Genomic DNA, 25,909 nt, shown 5'->3' with positions numbered 1-25,909 from the left:
GATTTTCTTGTTTAACAATAGTTTGTCACTGATTTTGCGCTGGAAACAACTGACGTGATTTAATATTTTGTGGTAGAATTTTGGTAACTACTTATAATTGGGGATTCAAATTTTACAAGGTAAGAAGACAAAAGCTAAACCTTAAAGGTACTCTTTATTGAACAAGTATATCCAGACATTCGAAAACACGGGTTAGAAGTCAAAACTGTTGGTTAGAAGCAGGCGTAAACTTTGCGGAAGTTTCTAATGCAGAAAGTATCTATAACGACAAGCTTAAATGTATTTTTCTCTCTACCAGCTACCTAGTCAAACCTAATATATTGTAAATTGAATATGTACTTGAAAAGAGCAACCGCCGAGTTTCTTGCTGGTTCTTCTCGGTAGGAACGGCATTCCGAACCAGTGGTAGATTTTTTTGACGATTCAAAAGCACTTGTAAAAGTTTAATTGAATAAAAACATTTTGAATTTTAATAAATCAGTGTAACGTGCGTGCTATGCTCGTTCGTCCACTATTAATAAAATTTAGTAATGCAGCAGAAGCAAGCCACTATGCACTAGCACCACACTGATTCTACAAGAGCAAGAAACACATGCTTGGGAGATGTTGACCACTGACAGACAGAGCTGTCTAACTTTTATACTTGTTTTTGGGTCGGAAGTCAAAAATAGAAGAACTGTGATATTTCAGTAACAATAATTGGGGGGATTATTTGTAGATACATTTAAAAAAAAAGAATATTAGCCATGCTTAGCATGACTAATACTCCCCTTTCCCCTCCAATTAAGCGTAAAGCTTGTGCCAGGAGCGGGTACGACAATAGTGCAACGGGTGGGGTTTGAACCGCCGACCTTTCGGAATTCAGTCCGTTCCTCAACCGTTGAGCTATCGAGGCTATGTTTTGTGGCATTGGTTTCAGATGTTGCACAACTTGCTAGCACTAGCAGCAGTTGCCGTGCTGGTGGCGGGTCACGGGCGCGTGCTGGGCCCACCGTCCCGCGCCTCCATGTGGCGAAGCGGGTTCGCCACGCGCGCCAACTATGATGATGACGGCCTCAACTGCGGGGGCTTCGCGAGGCAGTACCAAATGAATGAGGGGAAGTAAGTCTTCAGGGTATCCTAAGTACCTACATCACACTATCACACTAATATTATAAAGGTTAATCTTTGTGTGTATGTGCGTATGTTTGTTACGCAAGTACTTCACGCAAAAACTACTTACTGGACAGATTTGGCTGAGAATGGAGATAGATTATACCCTGGATTAACGCAGAAGCTACTTTGAATTTCAGAAAATCAATGAGTTTCCACGGGATTTTTAAGAACCCATAACCACGCGAACGAAGTTGCGGGCATCAGCTAGTAATCATGTAAAATGTTCTTTGGTATAAAATTTTCTTGCCTTTACTGGTGGTAGACTGGGACGGCAAGAGTTAGCGGCGAGGAAACGAGATGAAGTAGCTATATTATGCTAAGGAGGTAAGACAGGGATGCATCTTCTCTCCGCTTCTGTTCAATTTATACTCAGAAAATATCATTTCAAAAGCATTGGAAGACAAGGAATGGGGTGCCAAGATAAACAGGCAAATTATTAATGGCTTCTAGTTCGCAAGATCTAAAGAAATAGATAGAGTTTATTATTGTAGCAGAAAGACGGGTCTAAGCATGAACCTCTCGACGACTAATTTTATGTTAGTATCAAGAAACCAGCTACAAAACTAAATAATAATTATCGCAGGTCAAACACACAAAAGTGTATCAAAGTACAGGTACATGGCTAAATGAAGGATGGGATCCCGATCCTGAAATTGCCAACCATTATTCATAAAAATTAAAAAAGCTTGAATTTCTAACCATCCCAAAATCGCCCACCGCCCTAAAGTAGTTCCTTTTCACTTCAAAGTCGTTTAGGCCTAGTCTAAGTCAACACCCAAGTAATATTTTTGTTTAAAACAGATGCGGCCTTTGCGGAGATCCCTATGACGAAGCCGAACCAAGACCTCATGAGCTCGGAGGTATATTTGGCGAGGGCATCATAGTAGCTGACTACGAAGCAGGACAAGTAATCAATGTGACCGTCCACATAACAGCTTACCACAGAGGATACTGGATTTTCAAGCTCTGTCCAGACCCAAAAAATACTGACCAATCATGCTTTGACGAATACCCTCTTGAACTTGAAGACGGTGGCTTCCGGTTCTACCCCCCACAAGGAGGAATTTACTCCTTAAACTACCGTCTACCCAAAAGATTAGATTGTGAACACTGTGTGTTACAATGGCGGTACATTGCTGGTAACAACTGGGGAATCTGTGATGATGAGACCTCAGGGTTGGGATGTGGAAACCAGGAAACTTTTGGAGCCTGTTCTGATATATCGATCAGGCCTGGTGTTGAGAGATTCCCTATAGAAGCTGTGCCGTTAGATGGAATCGACCAAGGTGAGAATGGTGTATGAAACGGAAGCTAACTAACCATCTTCTGCTAATTTTCTGCACGTATACATGACGATCTCATTGCGTTGTAACTTTTAACTAAACTAATTACTAATTTCGATCACAGACTAAAGCAAAAGATAATGGACCGAGATGTGGATTGTACTACAGCATCTATGTTTTTTACATTGTCTTCACTTTTATGAACACATTTTTAGCTATAAGCTCCGTCTACTGATTTTTCTTTAGTCTGTGTTTGGTGGTTGTATTGTTAGTAGTGTAAACTAGCTCTACTAACATTCTGTGATATTGGTGAGACTGTATAGAATTTGTCTTACTGATCTTGGTTTAGTACTAAAAATAATCGAATGTACGAAAAAAGCTATTTTTACTTAACTACCTACTAATAAAAAAAAATTGGCTGTCTGTAAAGTCGGTTTACTGACGATAGTTGAACGTGACAACAAAGGCCGATTGTGCTTCTTTGTCGCTCGTTCCGCGCTCTCGCTTGCACTTCAAGCCTTACATGGAACGCCTCAGAGCGAGGTAACGCCGCATGAGTCATGTTTTTTCGTGCGTGCAGCCGGCTCTATCGAATTATAAGACGTTGTCACGTCAAAAGTACCTACCTACCTAGATACTAAGCTATAAGCTATAGATAACATAGTTATTATTATAAGCACCAATAAGTAGTTATTATAGATTTTATCATTTTTGCGATTTAAATAAATAATAATTAATTTATAAGCTCTTTTAGTCTTTTATTGCACTAATAATTAAAATTGCACGTTATTTGTGAATCACGTTGCTTGCCTACAAAAATAACTTGAACCTGCGCAGTGGGTGATTTGTAGATTTACTTGGTCACTGGGTCATACGAATTGAGGCATTATTTGTTTGTCAGTCAAATTTTTGCTTTCTGCGCTGTAGAAAGTGCAGTGGGGTAGATAAGTAGGTACAGTCAGCAACAAAGTTAGGTTTGCAGCTTTGCACCCGCCAGTATACAAGCGCCTGTGGACGGGCGCATAATATCTAGCTTTGTTGCTGACTGTACCTAAGCGCAGGTATTATATTCCTTCCACTCTCATCCACAGTTCTCTTTACCTCACATCAATTGAATTTCGCCTGATGAAAAAGCGCTAAGTATTTTTTTGCCTCTTATCGGTTTCTACACGGCATGTACCGGAACGCTAAATCGCTTGGTGGCACGGCTTTGCCGGCAGGATGGTAACTAGCCACGGCCGAAGGCTCTCACCAGACTAGACCAGACATAATTTAGAAATTCATCACACTAATACCTATTATAAAGGCGAAAGTTTGTATGTGTGTGTGTGTGTGTGTGTGTGTGTGTGTGTGTGTGTGTATGTTTGTTACTCCTTCACGCAAAAACTACTTGACGGATTTGGCTGAAATTTGGAATGGAGATAGATGATATCATGGATTAGCACATAGGCTACTTTTTATCCCGGAAAATCAAAGAGTTCCCACAGGATTTCGAAAAATCTAAATCCACGCAGGCGAAGTCGCGGGCATCGGCTAGTAAATTATAAATCGCCCGCGCAACCTTCCCACAGCCCTCACCACTGCGCCAGAGAGATCGGGCTGTAGAATGTAGATGTATAGAGTTTGATCTTTAAACCGAAGCATTCAAGGTCCATCCGTGCCACCCTGACTCTACTAAGTAGGGTGTATACCCATTTCCGAGTTCCTATGTACGGTCCGCTCAGAATTCGAGTAGCAATTCCGCGAAAGTATTGCATCAGATTTACCTATCGCATTTATAACCTTTTTTTATAAACACTCCACACACACCTTTACGCATGTACATAACCGTACCACGCGAATATGATCATCAAGGTGCTAAACGACTTTTACCCTTTGACTGTACATAGTATACTCTAGGGTGGCTGTTTTAATTTCGTTTTCTACTCACTAACAGCTTCCAAAATGTACGCCTGTAGAAAATATCTCGACCAAACCAATTGGTAATCTTTTCCCGCAGGTTTGCTCGATCTTCTAAGAAACATGATCCTTAGACCGCCGCCGAAGAAATACAACTCGAAATACAGTTTGAAGAAAAAGAAAAATCACCGCCAACCTAGGTCTAGAAATAAACATAACAGAAAACGGAAAAAGGTACCTCAATCCTATTAAAGGTACCTTTTTGGCAAATGTATTAAGAAACCTAGAATACCGATGTGAACGTAAGTTAAGGACGACTATATAAATTAAACCTTAAATTAATTAAATTAAAAATAAATGAAACAATATAAGCTGCTTTTTACTCCATTTATTCCCTTTATTTACATAATATCTGCACAATCAAAGATCTCTAACTTTTAATATCTACAAAAAACTATTTTAACGGAGTTCACTCCGTCACTCGCTCGATACAAACGTAGTTTGGTTCTCGACATTTGAATATTAACCAAACTTTAAAGTTACACGGGTATAAATATTTGTATATAAGTATGCAAAAATCTTGAGACAGTGTAAATTTAAATATTTTACTAATAATATCCGGGAAACCATAGACATAAGTTCCTGGAATATATCTACTTTTATCGAGTTTGATTGGTTAGTATTCAAATGGGAGCCAAACAACGTTTGTTTGCAGCGCGCTACGAATAAACCCCTCTTAACATTGTTTTATAAGAGGCCCGCTCACTACAAAATAAGGGTGCGTTTTCACTGACGCAGAGCTGGGCAGAGAAAAGTGGCAAGTGTTTACATTAAAGCAGAGCGGGGCGGCGTGGAGCCGAGCTGAGCTGAGCTGAGCAGACTAGAGCTGCATTAAGCCGTGCTCCAATTAGTCAAACTTGTCTATTCTACCCTCCACACCATTCTCCGCTTCATGCCCACCGCTCAGCACCACGGCCTGCTCGACTCCGTTCTGACCAGGTTGGGGCTGCGTGTTCATAGTATTTTATTTGAAAGTCCGCTCCGCTCCAATTACACAGTTTCCACTTATGCGGAGTGGAGACTTGGGGCACTGTGATTGTCCAAATCACGGTCCGCTCCACTCCACTCCGCCCAGCTCCGCGTCAGTGGAAACGCACCCTAAGCGATCAATCAACACAGCTTCTGGACGAACTCTGCCGATTAGATCTAGCCTCAAGCCCTCATGTAAATATGACATTTGGGGGCTTTTTTTTAATGTCAACAGCCATACAGTATTTTCATTATACACCCAAACATCAATTTTTCGGCATCAAATAAAAACACTTAAATATAACATTTTATTGCAACAAACGTGCGCACAACCTAGTGGCTTTATAAGCGTAACATCGAATTAATATACAGTAACACTCATACACACAATTCTTGTGGGTAACTTGCAAGTCAAGCAATTTTATTAGGGCCAGCGCTAACAGACAGGAGTGAAGTGGAGTCTTGATTACTACCCAAACTTAGCTTTATGTACTTTGACATATTGACCCTTTAACATGGAGGGCGCGAGCCGCGCCTGGACGCACCAGTTGCGTATGTATTCCAAATTATAGTTTTATTTTAAAATCTAAGTCCACGCGGACAAAGTCGTGGGCATCAGATAGTTCGAAATATATCAACATTATCGAGTCGTGCAAACTTGTACTAAGGCCACGTGCAGTTAACGTCCGCATAAGGTAAAAGAACCTATGAGTATTACAGTTTAATCAGTTTACTTTTCGCTAACCGCGTTCTCGGTATCCCGCGGTATCCCGTACCTTCCCGTACGGGATACCGTACTTTCCTCAGAATCTAACACTGAATTTTAACCACCAAGCTCATTTGACATTGGTTGGCTAGACATTGCAGCTTCATTAAGTGATATTAAAATAATTTTTCATAGAAAAACTTCAATGGATTAAAAATAAATGTCAAATAGCTCTGTGGCTATCGTTTGGTGTTAGACACTGAGTCAGCGAATCAGCAGGCTGAACTCTGTTCCGTGACGCCAACTGAACAACAGTGTTATAAGTATAAATTAATAATATGTAAAATACCTACGAACTTATTATCCATTGCGTAATGCAGTACACAGCCAGGCACATTAATTTTTCTACGCAACTATCAAAAAATCGCATTTTTAGTCACAACTACCTACTGTATTCATACCTACGGACTAGTCATTTATTGCGCCTTTTACCTTAGCCCCGCTGCATATGTCCACACTTGCAACAACCAATGCAAATGTAGGTATATGCGGCGGGTCTTAGGTTGAAATCTATAGAGCACACTTTGACTTTGTACAGACTTAAGTTTCAGTTAAAACGAGACAGATTTATGCAAGCGGTATAACGCTGTCTCGTTTTAACACTGTCTTAAGACTCAGCAAAGTCAAAGTACGCTATAGATCTCAGCCTTAGAAAGGCAGTAGTATACTTTTTTTTAAAAACGTTAGTTTTTCCAAGTACCACAATCAAGACAGATCTAATTGGAATTCGAATTACATAGAATTCCCAAAAAACATTAAGAAAATTTGGAAGAAATTTTATATTGGTCAAATTCTATTCTATTCGCCTTTTAAAGGTTCCATACGCAATAAATAAGTAGTCTCGTAATTTTTTTATTTTTTTTGATATTTCTAGGCTATCTGCAATCAGTCATTTGTCGACTATAATCAGATTATATGAGTGCGTTACAGGTATACCTTTAATTATGTATTCTATTTACCTACACATGAATATTAAAACATCGGACGAAAAAGGATTCTATAGTACTCATATATGCTCAATATATATTTTATCATTTTGATAATCTTTTCTATAATTTACACACTTATTTTTTAACAATAATAATTGTTATTAAAACATCTGTGATACCCTCTGACATAATATGCTTTGCATGAAAAGTTAGTTACAATATTGTATTTTCACACTTCATATTTTTTATTCTGTTTTAAATAGAATTTAAAAATTTCCAATATTAGTATAATACAATGTTTTATTTCTAAACAATCGTATTTGTATGTGTAATGTGTACACGGTCCTTTAAAGACTAGTTTGTTATACAAACTGACAGATTTGCGCCAACTTTAGCGACAAATTTCGGTTACTTAATACCTTACATACTCAAGGCTCAGAACACATTATTTGTACGAATAAACTTTTACAGTTTTAGGATATAACATTTATTTATTATAATCAATAAAATATTTACAATAATTTAACATTTGTAAATAGACTTCAGGTTTCGTAATTAACGTTTTAAAATCAATATTTACAGACAAACTTCAGTGACTTAAATATGCTAATAATTTAAAAAAAACACACAATACAGAAAACAACGCCGAAAAAAGAGCATTTAATTTATGGTTAATAAATTTTGAATAAGTATTATTGAAAATTTCATTATGCTCAGCCTAATGCCGACTGCATATTACCAGAAAATGGTACTAATTCTTACGGCAACTAAATTTAGGAGTATTCGCATCTCTCTCTCACCAATACACTAAGAAAAGGACAAACTTATAATTTAAAACTGTCAAACCTCGTGACTTTAAGTATCAATTTTGAGCATAGTGTTTGTTACCTACCCACACTAAAATTTCTTAGTAGCACTAAAATGTAAAGTTGTTAACTTAAAATTCATGTTCCATCCTTTCTTAACAATATTAAAAAGAAAAAAATGTACATACTCTAAATTCAGTTTAGAGAAAGACATCAAGAATCGACGCTATTCTGTCAGAAAACTGCCTATCCCACTCACTCTGCCAACATCAGAAGCGTACGTCCGATCCGGCAACATTGTAATCATCTGCGGCGTATGTTTGGGATCCAGTACAAAATGTAGGTACCTATAAGATAGCCTTCAGGCGTGCGTCCGAATTTTTTCTGACAGAAATTTCAGATAATATGCGGCCGCTTTAAATACCAGAAATTACGTACCTATTTAAGATCACATCAGAATTATAGTATTAGACCGTATTATTTTGTCAGCTGACAGAAAATTTAATACCTCTAAAAGCAATCCTCCTAAACGATCGGAGTATCTTTTTCCGTAAGGAACAATATGAAAATGGTGGCATTATCATTAAATCCGTCAATTTAGTTTAGTTTCAAGACCCGACAATTATGTAATGTATTTTCACAGTAAGTGATGGAAAAGTTGACCCAATTTTTAAAGCAAGATGGAGTGTATCGGACCTTTAGTCGATTTCAGAGTATGTGTAGTCAACTAAAGTTTATTTATTCGACTACACAGATGGTCTAATCGAGTAGCATACGCACCGAGAACGCCAGTGTATTTCAAAACTTTTTCACTTTGTTGATTGCCACTCGCAGCCATTGGCAAATACTAACCATCCCTGTCAATATACAATGTTAATAATAATTTAATATTATGACAGATATTAGTTCATGACTAGATTACTGGTTACTGGTAGTTAGATGGTTACTCGAATTGCAGTACAAAGAGACATAGAAAAAAGTTGGTCAATAAAGGAAGGACTTGGGTATTTCAAATAGTAGGAAACAAATTGGATTTGCATATAGTTTTCACAACGCTTACAAATACTAGTACTTGCAAATAGTATGCTTTACAAATATCATAAAATCACAAGTTATGTATTTTTTTTTTATATTTTCAGTGAATTGGTAAACTATTGACTCCCTGCCGAGTACCTATTAGTTCACTTCAAAGTATGTATAGTCGATTACAGTTTATTTTTTCTACCACATAGATGTTCTAGTCGAGTTCTTTTTGCATCGAAGCCGCTAGAGTAGATACCATACTGCATTTTGAACTTCTCAAAAAGAATCGTTTGCTTTTATATATTTTAGAACTGTTTTAAAGCCCACAAATTATGTTATGGTTATGCATTTTTGTGAGAAGTGATGGTAAACTAAAAAAATGTCCTATTTTTAACGTCAAGGTTCAAGTGTCGAGCATTCAGTCGACTATAGAATATGTGTAGTCAACTACGAAGTTGGTTTATTCGACTACACTAGTAGTCTAGTCGAGTTCTATCCGCATCGAGGGCGCTAGAGTGCCGCACTGTATCTTGGACTCCTTCAATTTTCCAAGCGCTAGTTTCATGTCCTCCATAGTGATTGGTCTAACCGCGTCTACGAATTCTTCGTCTGAATCCGATGTGTTTGATTTGCTTTGTTTTGACTGGAAAAAAATTTTGGCAGTCAGAAACTAATACACAAAAGAGAGACATTCAATAAAAAAAATAACTCAAAAATTCAAATAAATAAATAAACAGTGCCAGGAATTACCAAAAAATAAACATACATATTATATAGACTGATGGAAAAAATTTCACTTGCACACTTTAGCGTCTTTTAGCTCGGGTCGATGAACATTTCGGCACGAAAATTTAAAAATTAAATAAAATTTTAGAGCAGGTTAAATGTAATAATTTCCATACTTGGTGTCATTTTGCTTCGTGATTTTTTACAGGCTACTTTATACTTTAAGTAAGGTAGCAAGTTACATATGAAAAGGGTTTTCTTGTGATTTTTCACATCCTATCTGTGAAATGATCCATATATAAGAGGATTGTGATGACAGACTAATTGGCTTACCTCTTCTTCTCTCGCCAGTTCGTCTCGCGCCAAGTCCCTGACCCTGTACACGGCGGCCTGCCGACACAGCTCGTGCAGGTCTGAGCCTGAGAACCCTTCCGTCGCAGCCGCGAGGCGCTTGTACTCTATCTGTTTACGACAAAACAAACATATTGAGTATACTGCGTTTATTATTTGATTTATTACTATTTTAATATTACTGTACACATCAGTAATATAACATAACCTACTCACGTCATTAATAACCTACTCAGCTCAGTAATAAGCTACTCATGTCAGTAATAACAAGCTCACGTCAGTAATAATCCGATCGCGTCATTAGCAACCTACTTAGGTCATGTCAGTAATAACAAGCTCGCGTCAGTAATAATCCGATCGCGTCATTAGCAACCTACTTAGGTCATGTCAGTAATAACAAGATCACGTCAGTAATAATCCGATCGCGTCATTAGCAACCTACTTAGGTCAGTAATAACCTATTCATGTCAGTAATAACAAGCTCACGTCAGTAATAATCTGATCGCGTCATTAGCAACCTACTCAGGTCAGTAATAACCTACTCAGGTCAGTGATATCCTACTCACGTCAGCAGTCAGTACTCACGTCGGGTGCAGTGGGCTCCGCCTGCAGGATGAGCTGCAGTATCCTCTCCCGCTGCGCTTCACTAGGCATGGGCACGTGGAAGGTGGCCGGCATGCGGCGCTGAATGGCCTTGTCCAGGTCTTGCGGCCGGTTGGTGGCGCCCATGATGATGACGGTGCAGCCGGGGTCGGTGATGAGCCCGTCCCAGAGCGACATGAACTGGGTCTTCATCATTGCGGTCGCTTCGTGATCGTGTTGGGTTCGAGTGCGTAGGAACGACTCTATTTCGTCTACGAACAAAAGTGTGCATCAGATTCGAAAAAATCCTTCGTTTTTAAAGTTAAACATTTAGCTTAGTAACGCTTCAAGCGGGAATGTTGCGAAAATAAAATCAGTGGAGAAGATAAAAGATGAGCTGATGCGAGAATTCAATTTGGGTGTAATTACCAGGTATTTAGAGATGATGATGTCCATTTTGAAATCCAAGATGACCATAGTAATTTTTAAGAAAAGAAGAAGATATGAACGCCAGAACTCGGCAGAATAAATTTTAACTTGTAATCCATCTCAGGGCTGAAGCTCCAATTCGATATGGGTGACATTTCCGAAAATTTTCGAAGTGCTAATTACAGTGACGATGATGATTTGAAATCCGAGATGGCTGTTGTACTGTTTTATTTTTTGCAAAACTAACATGGGTGTAATTTTCCGAGATTTTTCAGAGTGCTGGTTATGAAAATGATGTTTACTTTGAAATCCTGGATGACCGTGATACTTTTTTTTCTTTCTGAAGAAATTGATACAGGTGACACTTCTTCAGGGGGTTGATTACAAAAACATCTATTTTGAAATCAAAAATGGCCATCGTTTTTTTTTGTTTTGAAGATATGGTTTTCGAGGGTATTTGGGATGCTGATTAACAAAATAATGTCCATTTGAAATCCAAGATGATCATCATGTTTTCTGATACTTCTAAAATGCTACTCACCTATAAACACGATGCATGGCTGCAATTTGACAGCGAGGCTGAACACAGCGGCCGCTAGCTTCTGCGTCTCTCCATACCACTTGTCAGTTAGCAGAGATACATCCAAGTTGATGAAACTCATGTTGGCCTCTTTAGCTGTTGCCTTGGCTATCAGGGTTTTGCCGCAACCTGAAAAAGGAAAAGAAACAATCGTTTTCAGTTGGATATGTATTTACTTTTCATGTAATATATTATGTAAAATATATGACCTATTGAACTTGTCGCATACATATAGCCTATATCACTCTCCAGGTCTTTTACTGTATCCATGTTAAAAAATCATGTTGACCCGTTGCTTTGTCGCAGTGTGATTGAAGGACAAACCAATAAACCAACAAACAAACACACTTCTCTTTTATAATGATGAAGTCATCACAGACCTGGGGGGCCATGCAGCAGGACTCCTTTGGGCGGCTGTGTGAGGCGGCTGTCGGCAAACAACTCCCGCTTCTGAATGGGGAGGATCACTGTCTCCCGCAGCTCCTTTATCAGGTGGTCCAGACCTGCAATGTCTTTCCAGTTCACCTGCAATTACATATTATTACAATGATATATCATTCTTGTGGTTATTTTAATAAAATGTGAATACATCCGTACTAATATTATAAATGCGAGAGTGTGTCTGTCTGTCTGTCTGCTACGTTTTCACTGCCCAACTACTGAACCGATTTTAATGAAATTTGGTACAGACTTGGGATACATACAGGGGAAGGATATAGGCTACTCTTTACCCGGAAAATCCAAGAGTTCCAATGGGATTTAAAAGAAACCGAAATCCATGCGGCCTAAGCCGTGGGCATCCTCTGGTAAATAATAAACACAAGTTAGGTAGCAACACTATGTTAGTGAACAGTGTTCAAATTAATCAAAGTAAATTAAATAAATGCAATTTTGTTACTGAGAAATCCATCACTGAGAATAACAAAATTGCATGGAACTTGTAGCACCAGATAATGCCCACGATTTTGTCCACATGGATTTAGTTTTTTTTAATCCCATGGGATCTCTTTGATTTAAATCGGAATAAAAAGCCCATGCCCTTCCCCAGATTGTAAGCTATATCAGTTACAAATTTTATCAAAATCAGTTAAACTGTTGGGCTGTGAAAAGCTAGCAGGCAGACAGACAGACTTTCGCATTTGTAATATTAATATCCACATGGATTTTAATTTTGATTGAAGTACTTACATTGATCTCCTCTGGCACAACAAGCTGTGAAGCGATGATCATCTCATGGTCGGTCAATTTGTCCAGCACCACCGAGTGCTTCCCGCCCAGCCCGGCTCTGCAAGACATCCTTAACATATGCAACTTCTATACTATTGTCTTTAAATTAAAAATAAAAATACAAAATGATGTTGTGACATGCTGGGAAAAAACACACAAACAAAAGAGAAAAAACAGTGAGACTCATTCAGACACAGAGAATGGAACATGATTATGCAGTGAGAAGGAAATACCTAGGTCTTCCAATAGGAAAAGGTTTTTTAAATATTATGTCAAGTTAGCCCTTAACAGAGATTTCTCCTTGTAGTAAATAACAATGCAGTCTAAGATTAAGCGGGTTAAATTGGAAGGTCATGGTATGCCAGTTTAATAAACCCATACCCCTCATCAGCTTTTTTTAGACTGTTGGATGCCTTAGAGGAATAGGAGGTAGACGACTTAACCACTAGGCTATCATCTCAAACAATAGCTCAATGAATTCGAGGTACATTGAAAGTTTAGCATAAATAAATCAAATACATATTTTATATGTAAGTAGGTAAGTACTACAAACATAAATATACAGATAGAAGCAATGACTGGTTAATTTTTGTAAAGGTGCATGTTAATTTGTTAGGCGTTATAAATAAATATTCACATGGAAATAGCACAAATGGTATTACTGGCAGGAGGCCATCGATTTTAACATGAATAATGAGACATTATTGGATTTCACACCAACTGCTGCAGTTGCATCAAAGTCAAAAATCAATACATACTTGCGTAACTGTTCCCGCGCTCTCTCCTCCGCCTTCTTCCTGCTCTTAGAAGTTGGATCTATTTGATTCACAAGCCATTTTATAGAGAAATAAGTAACTGCGGACACAAAAGCAACGCGGATAGCCATTTGAAAGACATCGTTTCGCGTAAATGCAGAACCTTCCACCATCATGCCGTATGTTCAATAACTAGATTATCACCGGAAAAGCGCGTGGCTGTTGTTAGAATATGTTTGCTTTTTATGAAATGGACGAAAATGTAATATATTTCACGATATATTCCCCGTCGAATTTTGAGAAATTTTGTGACAGAGACTAGATGAACTTTTTTCTTCGTTATTAGTTGCAAGTTGCAAAAATGTTTTACATTAGGATACTTGTGCGCTGCACACGATTCAAAACCGATGAAAATATTATGAAAATAATTTGGTACAGGCGCACTCCACATGTCAGTTCATTACTAAAGATGCGAGTACTAACCAAACTAAAAGCAAAAGCTTATTGCATCGCATTTGAGTGCTTAAATAATAAAAAGCACTGAAACGTAAAGAATTGTAAGGCAACTTTTGAAACTTATCAGATTCTAATCGGGTTCAGTGCACAAGAGCTCTAATATGAACATTTTTTATATGGCAACATTTTTTTAGTGTCAACTGTCAATGTCATCTGCTGCAATTGCAAATGTCATTGTCCTGTGTTAGGTTAGAAAATAACCTCAAAAATCTTGTTTATCTTATCTTATTTTCATAATATATAAACAATTTACCATTAAAAAGCCAGCACTGCACCATGAAGAAAGTGAAAACAGCGAATAGGCCAAAATTCCCAAATACACGCAAAGCTCTACGTAAGGAAAAAAGGAAACAAAAGAAAATTAATCGGCAGGACCATTATTTGAGAAAGAAAAATGAGTCTATTCAGCCTAAATATGTAGCAGGAAAATTTGTTAAGCGGCCAGCTGATAGCCCAGTCTTCAACGATGAACCGATAGTAAGTAAAAGAAAAAAATGTACATAGTTAACCAAATAAAAAATATTAAGTTTGAGTTAACCCTACAAAAAATCTAAAAGAAGGGTTAAAATCCATCTAGTCGAATCTAAATACTATATAATACTATAGCCTGTACTGCCCCACGACTGGACAAAGGCCTCCCTCTGATTTTTCCACCATTCTCTATTAAAGACTCAAAATCATTCAATCATAATAAAAAATTAAAGTTAACTACAATGTAGGCCAGTTTGAATCAGTCTTTAGGGATAAGTTTTTAATAATCTTTAGTGCTCACCTAAATAATAATATAAGAAAGTCCTGTGCAAAAATTCTGTGTCTAGACCTACAGATAAAAGCTGTGTGTTGTCTGTGTTAAATAATTGATTTTCTCAAATAATTATTTACAAACCTCACTTAAATAAGAAGACAATAATTTTTTCCAGAGTAAAAAACCGAAAGCTAAAGTTGAAACAACCCAAGACATTGTATTAAGGCAGCTAAACAAAGAGAGGAATGAAGCCAACAAGCTCAAATCGCAGATGAATGAACAGAGAAAGAAGATGATGCTCCAAGCCAATGAGGACGAGGAGAAGATGATCAAGAAGCTGGAGAAGCAGCTGGGGCTGAATAAGGCCAAAAATAAGACCAAGACTTTTGCTGAGGATGGTCTTGATTGTATCCTTTTTATTATTTAATTACTTCACACATTATTATGTTACAGAGAAGCTCTTATCTAGTCAAAAAAACTTTTAACTGGAAAATCAGTCAAAACTTTTCATTAAAATAAATCATTAATATTTTTATAAATAATGTGTACACTTAAAATTAGGTCGAATGTGGCCCAGAATTTACTCTCCCGGAAAATCAAAGAGCTCCCACTGAATTTTTAAAATACTAAAATCCATGAGGACATAGCGGCAGGCATTATGATTATTATTATTCTTTATTACATCTATTTATACATTTTATTTATTTATATTTTAATTATTGTTATTATATCATTTATATGGTACAAAGACAGCCTGCATCCTGTATTGGGATTCATTCTACTCCTTATTCCAAAAAATAAAAGTCTCCATGGGACTTTTAAAACCCTAAATCCATGCAGACAATCGCTCAGGCATCATGGAATATCTCTATATAATGTGTCAAATCTTCTACAATAATAATCTGCTTGTTCCAATCTTACTGATGTACTTAAGATTAATAGTTTTCTTCACTGAACTGTTAGATTTACTAGAAATCTGTGATAGGACAACATCAGAACAGATTGTAGCTGCAGAAAAGCATTTGGCTGAAGTAGAACACGATTCAGACTTTGAGGAAGATCTAGCTGTGGTTACTGGTAAAGAAATACCTAAAAAGAGTAAAAAAGATAAAGAGAAAAAAGAAAAAGATAAATCTGAAGATAAAATAGATTCTGATGCTGATGAAATGGATTTGGATGACGATAGTGATCAGCCAGTTAGTGGTGAAAGTGAAATAAGTGAAGATGATTGTGAAAGTAATGACAGTGAACTAGACGACTATGAAGAATCAGTTAAGAAGTCAAATAAAAAATCTTTATCTAGTAATAAGGAATCAAGTAAAGAAAAACATATTTCTGAAGATGATAACGTAAGTGAAAGTGAATTAAATGACAGTAGTGATCATGAAAGTGAAAAAAGTGAATCAGATGAAGAATCCGTAAAGAAATCCACAAAAACATGTAGGAATAAGCAATCAAGTAAAGAAGAAAAAAGTAAAACAAAATCAAAACAGACAAGGGAAAGAATTGTTTCAGAAAAAGACCTTAGTAAAGTATTCAGTGATGATGAAGTGTCAGAGCTGTCTGGCAATGAAGATTTATCCGGTGATGAAAATGGTGGTGTCCAAAATACAAGTGCTAAGGAAGAAGTTGAAAAACCTGATGTTTGGGAGGATATCTATGGAAGAAAAAGGGACAAAGAAGGAAATATTATTAAGGTGATAATAATATATATGTGAAATAGCCCAATTTTTATAATATTTATTTATTTATTTTTTATATGTACCAGAAAGTTGTGACAATAAAAATAAAAATAAAGAAAAGTGGACTGGGAAGCACTTATCTCTATAAGAGATCTCTACCAGTGACAATATATAGAGCAATATTCATAAAGAATACTTTATGAATATTGCTTAAATTGGAGGATTAAAGTCAAGGTGTCCTGTTTTGCAGATAACAATGTACAAAAATCATCCTTACTAATTGATTTTATTTTATTATTCTAGGAAGAAAAAGGAGTATATGTTCCACCACATTTAAGGAACAAAGATTCAGTTTCAGATAAGGAACTGGCTCAGCTCAAACGTCAAATTAAAAGTAAGTACTTTGACTTGCATGCCTGAAGTTCTCCATAATGCTTCTTCTCAGTAGGAACAGCATTCCAAACCAGTGGTAAATTATTTGACAATTCAAAAGCACTTATAAAAGTCTATTTGAATAAAAATCTATTCTATTCTATTCTAATGTTCTCAAAGGTGTGTGAAGGCTGCCAATAAGCCAACATGACAGACTTGGCCTAAAGCCTTCCCATTCATTCTGAGAGGAGCCCTGTGCTCAGTAGTGGGCCGGCGATGGGTTGCTCATGGCGATGATGATGAATTGTTTCTCTTTCGGGCGTTCTGAACACGCGAGCAGGTACAATCCTCTACTGGGCTTGCATCTCTATAGAGAACCTATACTCCAGTAACAAAAGACAGTCAGTCAGTACTGTTGTAGCTCTATCTGTGGATAGAATGCTCTCGGTTGACCATGATGATGATGATGGGTCCTATTTGTTCCTCCCTCAGGCGTCCTCAACAAGCTAACTGGTACAAACCTCCACTGGGCTTGCGTCTCTATAGAGAAACTATACTCCAGTAACAGCAGACACTCAGTCAACAATGCTCTCACGCAGCTATGGCTGGCCGCGACGATGCAAAAGGCTCTATCTGCGGATAGAATGCTGTTGCTTGATAATGATGATGATGATGGGTCCAATTGTTCCTTCTTCAGGCGTTCTCAACAAGCTAGCCGGTACTAACCTCCACTGGGCTTGCACATCTATAGAGAACCTATACTTTATATAGTGCAAAAGGCTCTAACTGCAAGTAGAATGCTTTTGGTTGACAATAGTGATGAAGGGTCTAATTGTTCCTCCCTCAGGCGTCCTCAACAAGCTGGCCGGTACTAACCTCCACTGAGCTTGCACCTCTATAGAGAACCTATACTTTATATAGTGCAAAAAGCTCTAACTGCAGGTAGAATGCTTTTGGTTGACAATAGTGATGAAGGGTCTAATTGTTCCTCCCTCAGGCGTCCTCAACAAGCTAGCCGGTACAAACCTCCACTGGGCTTGCACATCTATAGAGAACCTATACTTTATATAGTGCAAAAAGCTCTAACTGCAGGTAGAATGCTTTTGGTTGACAATAGTGATGAAGGGTCTAATTGTTCCTCCCTCAGGCGTCCTCAACAAGCTAGCCGGTACAAACCTCCACTGGGCTTGCACATCTATAGAGAACCTATACTCCAGTAACAGCAGACATTCAGTCAACACTGCTCTCACGCAGCTATGGCTGGACGCGACGGTTCAAAAGGCTCTAACTGCGGATAGAATGCTCGCCGAACATGCCGCTCTCATTGCAGTTCTACACGCCAACGTTGGCTCTGAAATAGGTATGATTAACAACCATATTTGAAACCTTTCCAGGACATTCAAAGTACCTTTGTGACAAATTTCAGTTTTTAAAGGCATAGTATGCATCTATTTGGTACAAAGATATAGTACTTGTAGTACTTGCGACAGGTTGAGATGGCGATCGGGGTGTGAGTCGCGGGGGCGCCCATCCGTTTAACCGATTTTGACGAAAGTACAGAGATAGCTTGCATTCCCAAAACGGATATAATATAGGCTACATCCCGGAAAATCATAGAGTTCCCACAGGTTTAAAAAAAAAAATCAACACTGACGAAGTCGCAGCCTTCATCTATTTCTATGCATCATCACTTACCACCAGGTGAGATTGTAGACTGACTTGTATCTGAATTAAAAAAAAATATCGGTATTAACTTGATACCTCAAGCCTTTTCTGATTTGGGAGGGTAGGTGACAGACAGATTAAGTAATCTTTTTATTTTTGATGGATTATGTTCAATGATTTTTGCAGAAGAAAACTTATAAACTTGCGTCCATAATTCCAGGTGCCCATTTCTTAGAAGAATTATCAAGGAAGTTTGATGCCATGATGGAAACCCCACAACCAGTACAAGATAAGACGTTGGATAATCTTGTAGGATGCCTCGCTCTTTTGTACAGCTTTAAGGTGAGAAAAACTATTGCAGGGCTGCATTTGTACAATATGGCATATCTAACATTATTGCAGATTGAACATTTGACAAGAGCAGCCGCTGAGTTTCTTGCTGGCATTCTGAACCACTAGTAGATTCACTTAACGATTTGAAAGCACTTGTAAAAATCTATTTAAATATATATTTTTTTTATTCCATGAAAGCTACTTACCTACTACTATTTACTTTATTTTTCTTTTAGATCTACCAGGCATCTTTACTCTATGACATTTTAACACGTTTAGTAGATGAATTAAGTGAAAAAAGTATTGACTGTGTGCTCACAGCCTTACGCAATGTGGGGGGAGTGTTAAGGAAGGAGGAACCAGCCGCACTAAAGACATTCATACACGACACACAAACTAAGGTTACCAAGTTGAACCAGAGTGCAGACACTGGGTAAGGATATAAAGTATGTCTACTGTCTGCTCAAAGCCTTATACGTCAAGCGCGGATCCACCGTTGTGGGCACGATGGGCATGCCCACGGCCATAATAGACTTTTGACGTCACACTGTCACGGTCGGCGTTTAATTTACTTCTCTCTCTCTCTCTCTCGTCTGGCTTTACACTGATTAGCCAATGTCAAGTTTGTAGTTACATATTTACAAGTTAGGAAAACTATATTTAGTTAAAAATAAGTATGGACTTCGTCTGTGCCGGCGCCCGCCGACATACACGCGGCGCCCCTTTAGAGCGCTTCCCAGTCAGTTCCACCACCAATAAACACCAGCAGAACACAAAAACCAGCCACTTCTCATAAAAAAACACTCCAAAAAAGCACCGCACGCGCGCCAGCAAACGCCACCACAGACGAAGTCCTAATTTACTTTTATATCCTTTAAATTTGTAATTTTTTATCAAAACCGGTTTAGTAGTTAAGAGTCTAAATTCATTAATTTATAATTTGTGTAAGAGTATTTAATTATACTTATTTCAGGTCCCGTATAAAATTCCTTTTGGAAGTATTGCTGGCAGTGAAAAACAACAATTTGAATAAGATCCCCAACTACGACCCCACATATATAGAGCATTTGAAGAAAATGTGTCGTGGCATTGTTAGAAAAGGCAACTATGTCACCACGCTCAATATTAGACTGGAAGACTTATTAAAAGGTTAGTATCTCCCATTTGTTTACAATACTTAATGCAGTCATATTTGGAGGGTTCCGTACCTCAAAAGGAAAAACGGAACCCTTATAGGATCACTTTGTTGCCTGTCTGTCTGTCTGTTCGTCCGTCCGTCGTGTCTGTCAAGAAAACTTATAGCGTACTTCACGTTGACCTAGAATCACGAAATTTGGTAGGTAGGTGAGTCTTATAGCACAAGTTCAAAAATAGAATCTTGAGCGAGCCAGTGAAGGATTTTAAGGTTCAAAAATAGAATCTTGAGTGTAGCGAGTTCCCGCCAACCCCTAAAACAATTTCATTTTTCGAATAAGTATGATGAAAAGTAACTTTGTGCCGTTCATTAAAATCTGTTCTGCTGTTTTAGGCACAAACGGACAGACAAAAATATTTAGGAAGGGGTTCTTTTCAAGAAAAATCAACATTTAAAATATTCGTTCATTTATTCGTTATTAATTTGAATCAATCACATTAGGAACTTTTATTAATTTTAATAAGTAATTTGAATTATTTTATTCACTGAATTAATCAAATATATGAGGAATTTATTAAAAATCTATTCCATTTGTTCACCTTCGTAAGATTCTAAATTTGCTTTCTCGTCAGGATTTCCATCGCAATGATTTGAATCCTCGTCGATGTTCTCTTCCAAACTTTCGTCTTCGTCGTCACTTGCGGTACTTTCTAGAAAATCGTTTTCGAGAATCTGCCTAAACTTTTCTATGATAAAAAAAAGATCATGAGCCATCATAGCTGCATTCTCAGCTAGTAGCTTCAAAAATTTATCTGAAAGATTTTTTTCACAATGAATGAATTAAAAATCGGTCAAGTGCGAGTTGGACTCGCACACGAAGGGTTCCGTACAATTGTAATTATCATGATGGCTATTTTGAAATTTTTATTATTTGTTATTACAGCGGCAATAGAAATACACATTCTGTGAAAATTTCAACTCTCTACCTATTACGGTTCACGAGATACAGCCCGTTGATGGACGGACGGACAGTCAGCGGAGTCTTAGTATTGGCACACTTTGGGTACATAATATAACCCTAAAAAATTTATAAAGCTAATCATTTTCTGTGCGGTTTTGTCCGAACGAATTTCTGGGTTTCCAGTCGGCCAAATGTAACTATGTCTATGTGGATTTAGAATTTCAAAAAATTCTGTGGGATCTCTTTGATTTTCCGGGTCAAAAATGAGCCTATGTTCGTTCATAGTAAAGCAAATGTTACAAAAAAAAATATTAATCATTAAAATAAAAAACGCGATTCAATCTTACCGTCAAGTTTCTGTACTTGTTCTATATAATTTAACACACGAGCTCTGCAAGTCCCATCTTCATTCTGTACATAAGTATGGAAATCTAAATTGCTGGCCTCTAAAATACTTGCATCTATTTCATCTTTCGTTGCTTCCTTTCCCTCTGCCATGTTTAAACAATTTAATGAGGAATATCACTTGAGGATAGTTTATTTTCCCTCCGAAATATAAAATGCTTTCCTAATTCCTTGTGAAAAAATGTTTCTTTTTTCTAGCTATGAGTAGATTCCAAATTTAAAATATCTTTGTAGCCTGTTTACATTTAAAAAAATGTTGAAGTCATAGATGAAGGATAGCGGCGTGGGGGTTAGTTTTTCCTTCTCTATCGCATATTCTAACATTTTCGACGATTGTGAAAGAATCAGAGTGTACTGATTCTTTCACAATCGTTGAAAATGTTAGAATGTGCGAGAGAAAAGAAAACTATGGAAAGATTCAAAAATCAATATTTTTTTGATATATATTCGCGTAGCCTGTTTACATATTTGATATTTTTTTTTTTAAACTGCATTTCTTATTTTAACTGGCTTTACGGCTTCGGGGGTAAAAATAATTTATAATTTATTACCAAAAGAGAAGATGATCAAAATATATTTATTATACAGTAGAAACTGGTAACATTGTTATAATAACGAGAGTTTAAGTATGCAATGAAAAAGTTTTGCGTAAATGTGGTATATTTTGTGAAATTAGATGTTCCTCTAGTAACTAACAATTTACAATACAAAAGAAGCAACAAAAAGACGTCGGTGTTTTTAAATCGGAATTTTTATTTATATTTTAGTATTTATTCATAACTACGAAGAAATACGCATTTAAAATAAGTACACTTATATCACAATTTTTTAAACTGGTTTGGTGGTTCTGGGTTCTAGCCCATTTGAGCCTTTATGTCATCAATATTTTTGATACATGTATACCAATTTCTTATTTTTAACTATAATGTTTTTTTTTTGTAATAATTCCAGCTCATGAAAGAGGAAAATGGTGGGTGGTAGGATCGGCGTGGGAGGGCAGCCGCGTACAAGAAGACAAACAAACAGTTAATTTACCAGCGTCCAGTGATCAAAGGCTGCTGGAGTTAGCAAGAAAACAACGCATGAATACTGACGTCAGAAGAAGCATATTCTGTGTTATTATGGCTGCTGAGGTAAGTTATGTGTATTTATTCGTCACCATCGTTACGGCTACGATGCTAAAGTGGGTGAAGGTTTTACTTCCAATACCTCCTTGAAGCAAATAACTACTAATCGCTATCCCACTTCGAATACTAAGTTAGAGCGAGAGGTCAGACCTCTCTGTTAGGGTCAGTGGTCCGACCTCTCGCTCTAATTTGCGTTTGTAAAAAGGCAACAGGGACACTTTTGCATATTAATATAATAACTATTGACTTAAAGGAGATTTTTTTCGAGGGCTATTATTTTTATAAATAAATATTATTATTTTCAAAATAAATATAATTTTACTATGTAAACGCTATAATAATATTCATAGCTGGTGGGCATAGATAATGGAGAGGTATTAATGTTTGCGGTTAAGGTGGAAGCGACGGGCCTCCCCGCGAAATTCGAATTTAATTTGGTTTTTCGCAATTTATATACTCATACGACGACGTAGGCTTATGGAATTTTAATTGCGACAATGGCAGTATCATCCTCACCGGTTTATATAAAAATCTTTACTTGAAAAGGTCCAGTTTAAGAAATTAGCTCTAGTATCGACTATTCTCACAAAGTAGTTGATACTAAAGTTAATTTCTTAAACTAGACCCTAAATTGTTAATTTTGTGTGAAGAAGTGACGGAAAATCGTTCTAATAGTATCAAAAATAATGATTTTCATCAAAAACTTTACCTATCTTTGGAGATAAAGGACCAATCTATGTCCAACAATCTGTAGTTCTATTTTATTTATGTATATATTTTAGCCACAAAAGATACTGACAATCTCTCATATTTGTAATATATTTGCAAAGCATTCCAAATGCACCTTTAAATGTGACGGATAGCTTTCAATTGTTATGAATAACATTGTGTTTATTTTCAGGACTATATGGATGCGTTCGAAAAGCTGCAACACCTGGGGCTAAAAGGTCAACAAGAAAGGGAAGTGATCCATGTATTATTAGCGTGCTGTCTGCAGGAGAAAACATACAACCCCTACTACGGGGTGCTGGGACAGAAGCTGTGCGACTATGATAGGAAATACCAGGTGTGTTTCACTAAAGACAGTGGGCGTTTTGGCCTAAAATATTACAAGTTGACCTTATGAATCCTATATTCGGTTCTCAATAAAGAACACAAACAGTTTACTTATATATCGAAAATTAGGGCTACTCGTATTTACATTTACAACTAGCTGTGCCCGCGACTTCGTTCGCGTGGAGTAGCTCTCAGCGCGCTTTATATAGCCACGGACGCTCAGGCGCCAGGCGTGTAGTACGTACTCTGTACGTTAAAAATGTTCGCCGTGATTCTTTAAATTGACATAACTTTTTTATTTATGAACCGATTGACATGAAATAAACACTAAATTTTAAGTGAAGCTTACTACAATATATTAGTGAAAACTGTATCTAAATCGAATAAGCCGTTTCTGATATTAGCGTGCACAAACACACAGACAAACAGACAAAAAAAAATTAATTACAATTTCGGGTTCGGCATCGATATAATAACAACCCCTGCTACTTTTTTTTATATATTTCCATTGTACAGACACCACTTTTCTACAATTTTATTATATGTATAGATGATACCTATAGCATGCCTACCATTACGAAAACGAAAAAAGAATGATAGGTTGGTTACAACTTATTAGACAAAAACCGACTAGTGTATAGCTAGTCAGTCTTTGACCATATATCTTCATTATAACCTACCAGGAGATATAGGGCATATCACAGTACAGCACAGCATAGCTCATTGTTGATTGGTCGCCCTTACAGTGTCGTTTTACAAACGTTTTATGATGATAAAGATGATTATGGAATTTGTACTGTATTTGTTGTTTCAGCTGTCAATACAATACTCGGTGTGGGACAAGATAAAGGAGCTAGATTCCCTTTCCAAGCAGGGCACGGCGAACTTGGCACAATTCCTGATACATCTCATCATGCAGAAAGGACTGCCGCTTTCAGTTTTAAAGGTACCCATATACATACTCTTTCCATAGTTTTCTGAGGATTGCCACACACATATTTTTAACTAATAATGTTGTAAACAATAAAGAAAAAAAAAGGAAAAATTAAAGTCGACGATCACTTCACTATATAATAAATACGAAAATGTGTCTTTCTGTCTGTCTGTTTGTCTGTCTGCTAGGTTTTCATGGCCCAACAGTTTAACCTTGAACTGGAGGTCGACATCTTACCGTCAGAATAAGTTGTCGTGTCAAAAGAGATAAAGATAAGAATATTTCTGTCTCTTTCAGATAATCCAATTCTCCGACCTAAACAAAACAACAGTTCGCTTCATGCGTCAAATCCTACTCGCAATAATCATGAACGAAGACCTACAAACATCACTAGAAGTGTTCCACAGGATATCCAAACCGCCCAAACTGCACATGTTCAGAGAAAGCCTCCGACTGTTCATACAACATTTCCTCATCAAAAACGCGGGGAAAAAGACTACTGTTTTATCCGACGAAGACATGGCAACACTGAAAGAAAGGGCGGTTGAAGTTGATAGGATATTGACTTTGTACGAAAATAAGTTACGACTTTGATTAAATTTTCTTATTTAGTAATTTATAGTTTTATTACACAGCTGTCAATTTAAAAATAATATTTCATAAAATCACCTAAATTCCTAATTTTCTCTGAAAAATCTTTACCAAGAATCCATAATACGTAGTCTAAGTTCTACAAAATAATACATCTTAACCACCAAAACTGCACGTACCACATTTCTTAATCAAAAGTGCGGAGGAAAGGAGTTTTATTCGATGAAGAAATGGCAACACTGAAAGAAAGAGGGGTAGAAGTTTGTAGAATATTGACTTTACCAAAGTAAGTTACGACCTTGATTAAATATGTTTTAATATTTAGATTGATTTTCGTTTTATTCAACTTACTTACCTTCTAACGACCCCTCAGGTCAGATTGTTACATTTTTGTCATATTTAGAACGCCTTAGTAGATAGTAACTAGTTTAGAAATTCATATATCGCAAGAACTAACAAAATTATAAACGTACGTACGTACCGTACCGTACGTAACGGTGCCGTACGGGGCGTCCCCTCGCCTCATACCCCTATCGCCAAGTCATCATGTCGCGAACTATAGGTACATATCTACATAATCTTACAATGTTGAAACTTGAATTTTAACAAAAGCCTCTAAACAGCAGTTTAAACACCTTATAAAATATTTAATATTGATACGAGTTATATCAACAAAAGCTTTTAAAATGTTTTCATGTACTCAGCTGCGCTATACAAATTGATTTTATTTAATTTTACATACTGACAAAGTTGCCTGGTACCATCTAGTAGGTACTAATACATATTTATCATGATAAATGATAAATACTGCACCCCATAGTGACTGCTATCTTATCACTGCGTCTGC

The 25,909-nt window shown here is 37.0% G+C and overlaps 4 protein-coding genes across 12 annotated transcripts; 2 read left to right on the top strand and 2 right to left on the bottom strand.

The window, feature by feature from the left end:
- On the top strand, positions 1-19,396 carry LOC123873914. Of its 3 annotated transcripts, none has more exons than XM_045919012.1 (4): positions 1-119; positions 920-1,101; positions 1,957-2,441; positions 4,438-4,662. In XM_045919012.1, exons 2-4 carry the CDS (start codon positions 920-922, stop codon positions 4,587-4,589), a joined length of 819 nt encoding a protein of 272 aa, XP_045774968.1. In that variant the 5' UTR covers positions 1-119; the 3' UTR covers positions 4,590-4,662. The 3 variants fall into 3 exon arrangements, 1 of the variants encoding a protein (XP_045774968.1); XR_006797798.1 differs by lacking the exon at positions 4,438-4,662 and adding an exon at positions 19,386-19,396 and having other exon boundaries at positions 4-119; positions 1,957-2,625; XR_006797799.1 differs by lacking the exon at positions 4,438-4,662 and adding an exon at positions 3,055-3,144 and having other exon boundaries at positions 4-119; positions 1,957-2,520.
- On the bottom strand, positions 4,719-13,867 carry LOC123873910 (outer mitochondrial transmembrane helix translocase). Of its 2 annotated transcripts, none has more exons than XM_045919008.1 (7): positions 13,544-13,867; positions 12,747-12,855; positions 11,939-12,083; positions 11,520-11,687; positions 10,553-10,821; positions 9,950-10,078; positions 4,719-9,533 (listed from the first exon to the last, which is right to left on the bottom strand). In XM_045919008.1, exons 1-7 carry the CDS (start codon positions 13,714-13,716, stop codon positions 9,372-9,374), a joined length of 1,155 nt encoding a protein of 384 aa, XP_045774964.1. In that variant the 5' UTR covers positions 13,717-13,867; the 3' UTR covers positions 4,719-9,371. The 2 variants fall into 2 exon arrangements, with proteins under 2 accessions (XP_045774964.1, XP_045774965.1); XM_045919009.1 differs by having other exon boundaries at positions 12,747-12,843.
- Positions 14,226-25,086, top strand: LOC123873905 (nucleolar MIF4G domain-containing protein 1 homolog). Of its 4 annotated transcripts, XM_045918999.1 has the most exons (12): positions 14,227-14,533; positions 14,977-15,208; positions 15,765-16,498; positions 16,787-16,877; positions 18,003-18,215; positions 18,741-18,862; positions 19,090-19,286; positions 19,827-20,002; positions 22,306-22,487; positions 23,383-23,547; positions 24,352-24,483; positions 24,769-25,086. In XM_045918999.1, the coding sequence occupies exons 1-12, from the start codon at positions 14,333-14,335 to the stop codon at positions 25,063-25,065; spliced, it is 2,742 nt and encodes a 913-aa protein (XP_045774955.1). In that variant the 5' UTR covers positions 14,227-14,332; the 3' UTR covers positions 25,066-25,086. The 4 variants fall into 4 exon arrangements, with proteins under 4 accessions (XP_045774956.1, XP_045774955.1, XP_045774957.1 ...); XM_045919000.1 differs by lacking the exon at positions 23,383-23,547 and having other exon boundaries at positions 14,226-14,533; XM_045919001.1 differs by lacking the exon at positions 18,003-18,215.
- LOC123873916 lies at positions 20,548-21,585 on the bottom strand. 3 transcript variants are annotated; one of them, XM_045919015.1, is made up of 2 exons: positions 21,297-21,585; positions 20,548-20,800 (listed from the first exon to the last, which is right to left on the bottom strand). In XM_045919015.1, exons 1-2 carry the CDS (start codon positions 21,445-21,447, stop codon positions 20,571-20,573), a joined length of 381 nt encoding a protein of 126 aa, XP_045774971.1. In that variant the 5' UTR covers positions 21,448-21,585; the 3' UTR covers positions 20,548-20,570. The 3 variants fall into 3 exon arrangements, with proteins under 3 accessions (XP_045774971.1, XP_045774972.1, XP_045774973.1); XM_045919016.1 differs by having other exon boundaries at positions 20,548-20,734; XM_045919017.1 differs by having other exon boundaries at positions 20,548-20,698.
- Positions 25,087-25,909: the final 823 nt, after the last annotated feature.

The sequence above is a fragment of the Maniola jurtina genome, chromosome 17 (assembly GCF_905333055.1).
Source record: "Maniola jurtina chromosome 17, ilManJurt1.1, whole genome shotgun sequence".
Lineage (NCBI taxonomy): Eukaryota > Metazoa > Arthropoda > Insecta > Lepidoptera > Nymphalidae > Maniola > Maniola jurtina.
Note: the sequence above shows the minus strand (reverse complement) of the source record. Positions and strands in the feature narration are given on the sequence as shown.

Excerpts from the sequence above, each read along its gene's own strand:
- LOC123873914 (XM_045919012.1), top strand. The coding sequence starts at position 920 with ATGTTGCACAACTTGCTAGCACTAGCAGCAGTTGCCGTGCTGGTGGCG. Across the intron at positions 1,102-1,956 it reads TACCAAATGAATGAGGGGAA|ATGCGGCCTTTGCGGAGATC; the intron begins GTAAGTCTTCAG and ends TGTTTAAAACAG. Across the intron at positions 2,442-4,437 it reads GTTAGATGGAATCGACCAAG|GTTTGCTCGATCTTCTAAGA; the intron begins GTGAGAATGGTG and ends CTTTTCCCGCAG.
- LOC123873910 (XM_045919008.1), bottom strand. The coding sequence starts at position 13,716 with ATGATGGTGGAAGGTTCTGCATTTACGCGAAACGATGTCTTTCAAATG. Across the intron at positions 11,688-11,938 it reads CCTGCTGCATGGCCCCCCAG|GTTGCGGCAAAACCCTGATA; the intron begins GTCTGTGATGAC and ends TTCCTTTTTCAG. Across the intron at positions 10,079-10,552 it reads CGGAGCCCACTGCACCCGAC|ATAGAGTACAAGCGCCTCGC; the intron begins GTGAGTACTGAC and ends TGTCGTAAACAG.
- LOC123873905 (XM_045918999.1), top strand. The coding sequence starts at position 14,333 with ATGAAGAAAGTGAAAACAGCGAATAGGCCAAAATTCCCAAATACACGC. Across the intron at positions 18,216-18,740 it reads CAACGTTGGCTCTGAAATAG|GTGCCCATTTCTTAGAAGAA; the intron begins GTATGATTAACA and ends CCATAATTCCAG. Across the intron at positions 23,548-24,351 it reads ACTATGATAGGAAATACCAG|CTGTCAATACAATACTCGGT; the intron begins GTGTGTTTCACT and ends TTGTTGTTTCAG.
- LOC123873916 (XM_045919015.1), bottom strand. The coding sequence starts at position 21,447 with ATGGCAGAGGGAAAGGAAGCAACGAAAGATGAAATAGATGCAAGTATT. Across the intron at positions 20,801-21,296 it reads ACAAGTACAGAAACTTGACG|ATAAATTTTTGAAGCTACTA; the intron begins GTAAGATTGAAT and ends AAAATCTTTCAG.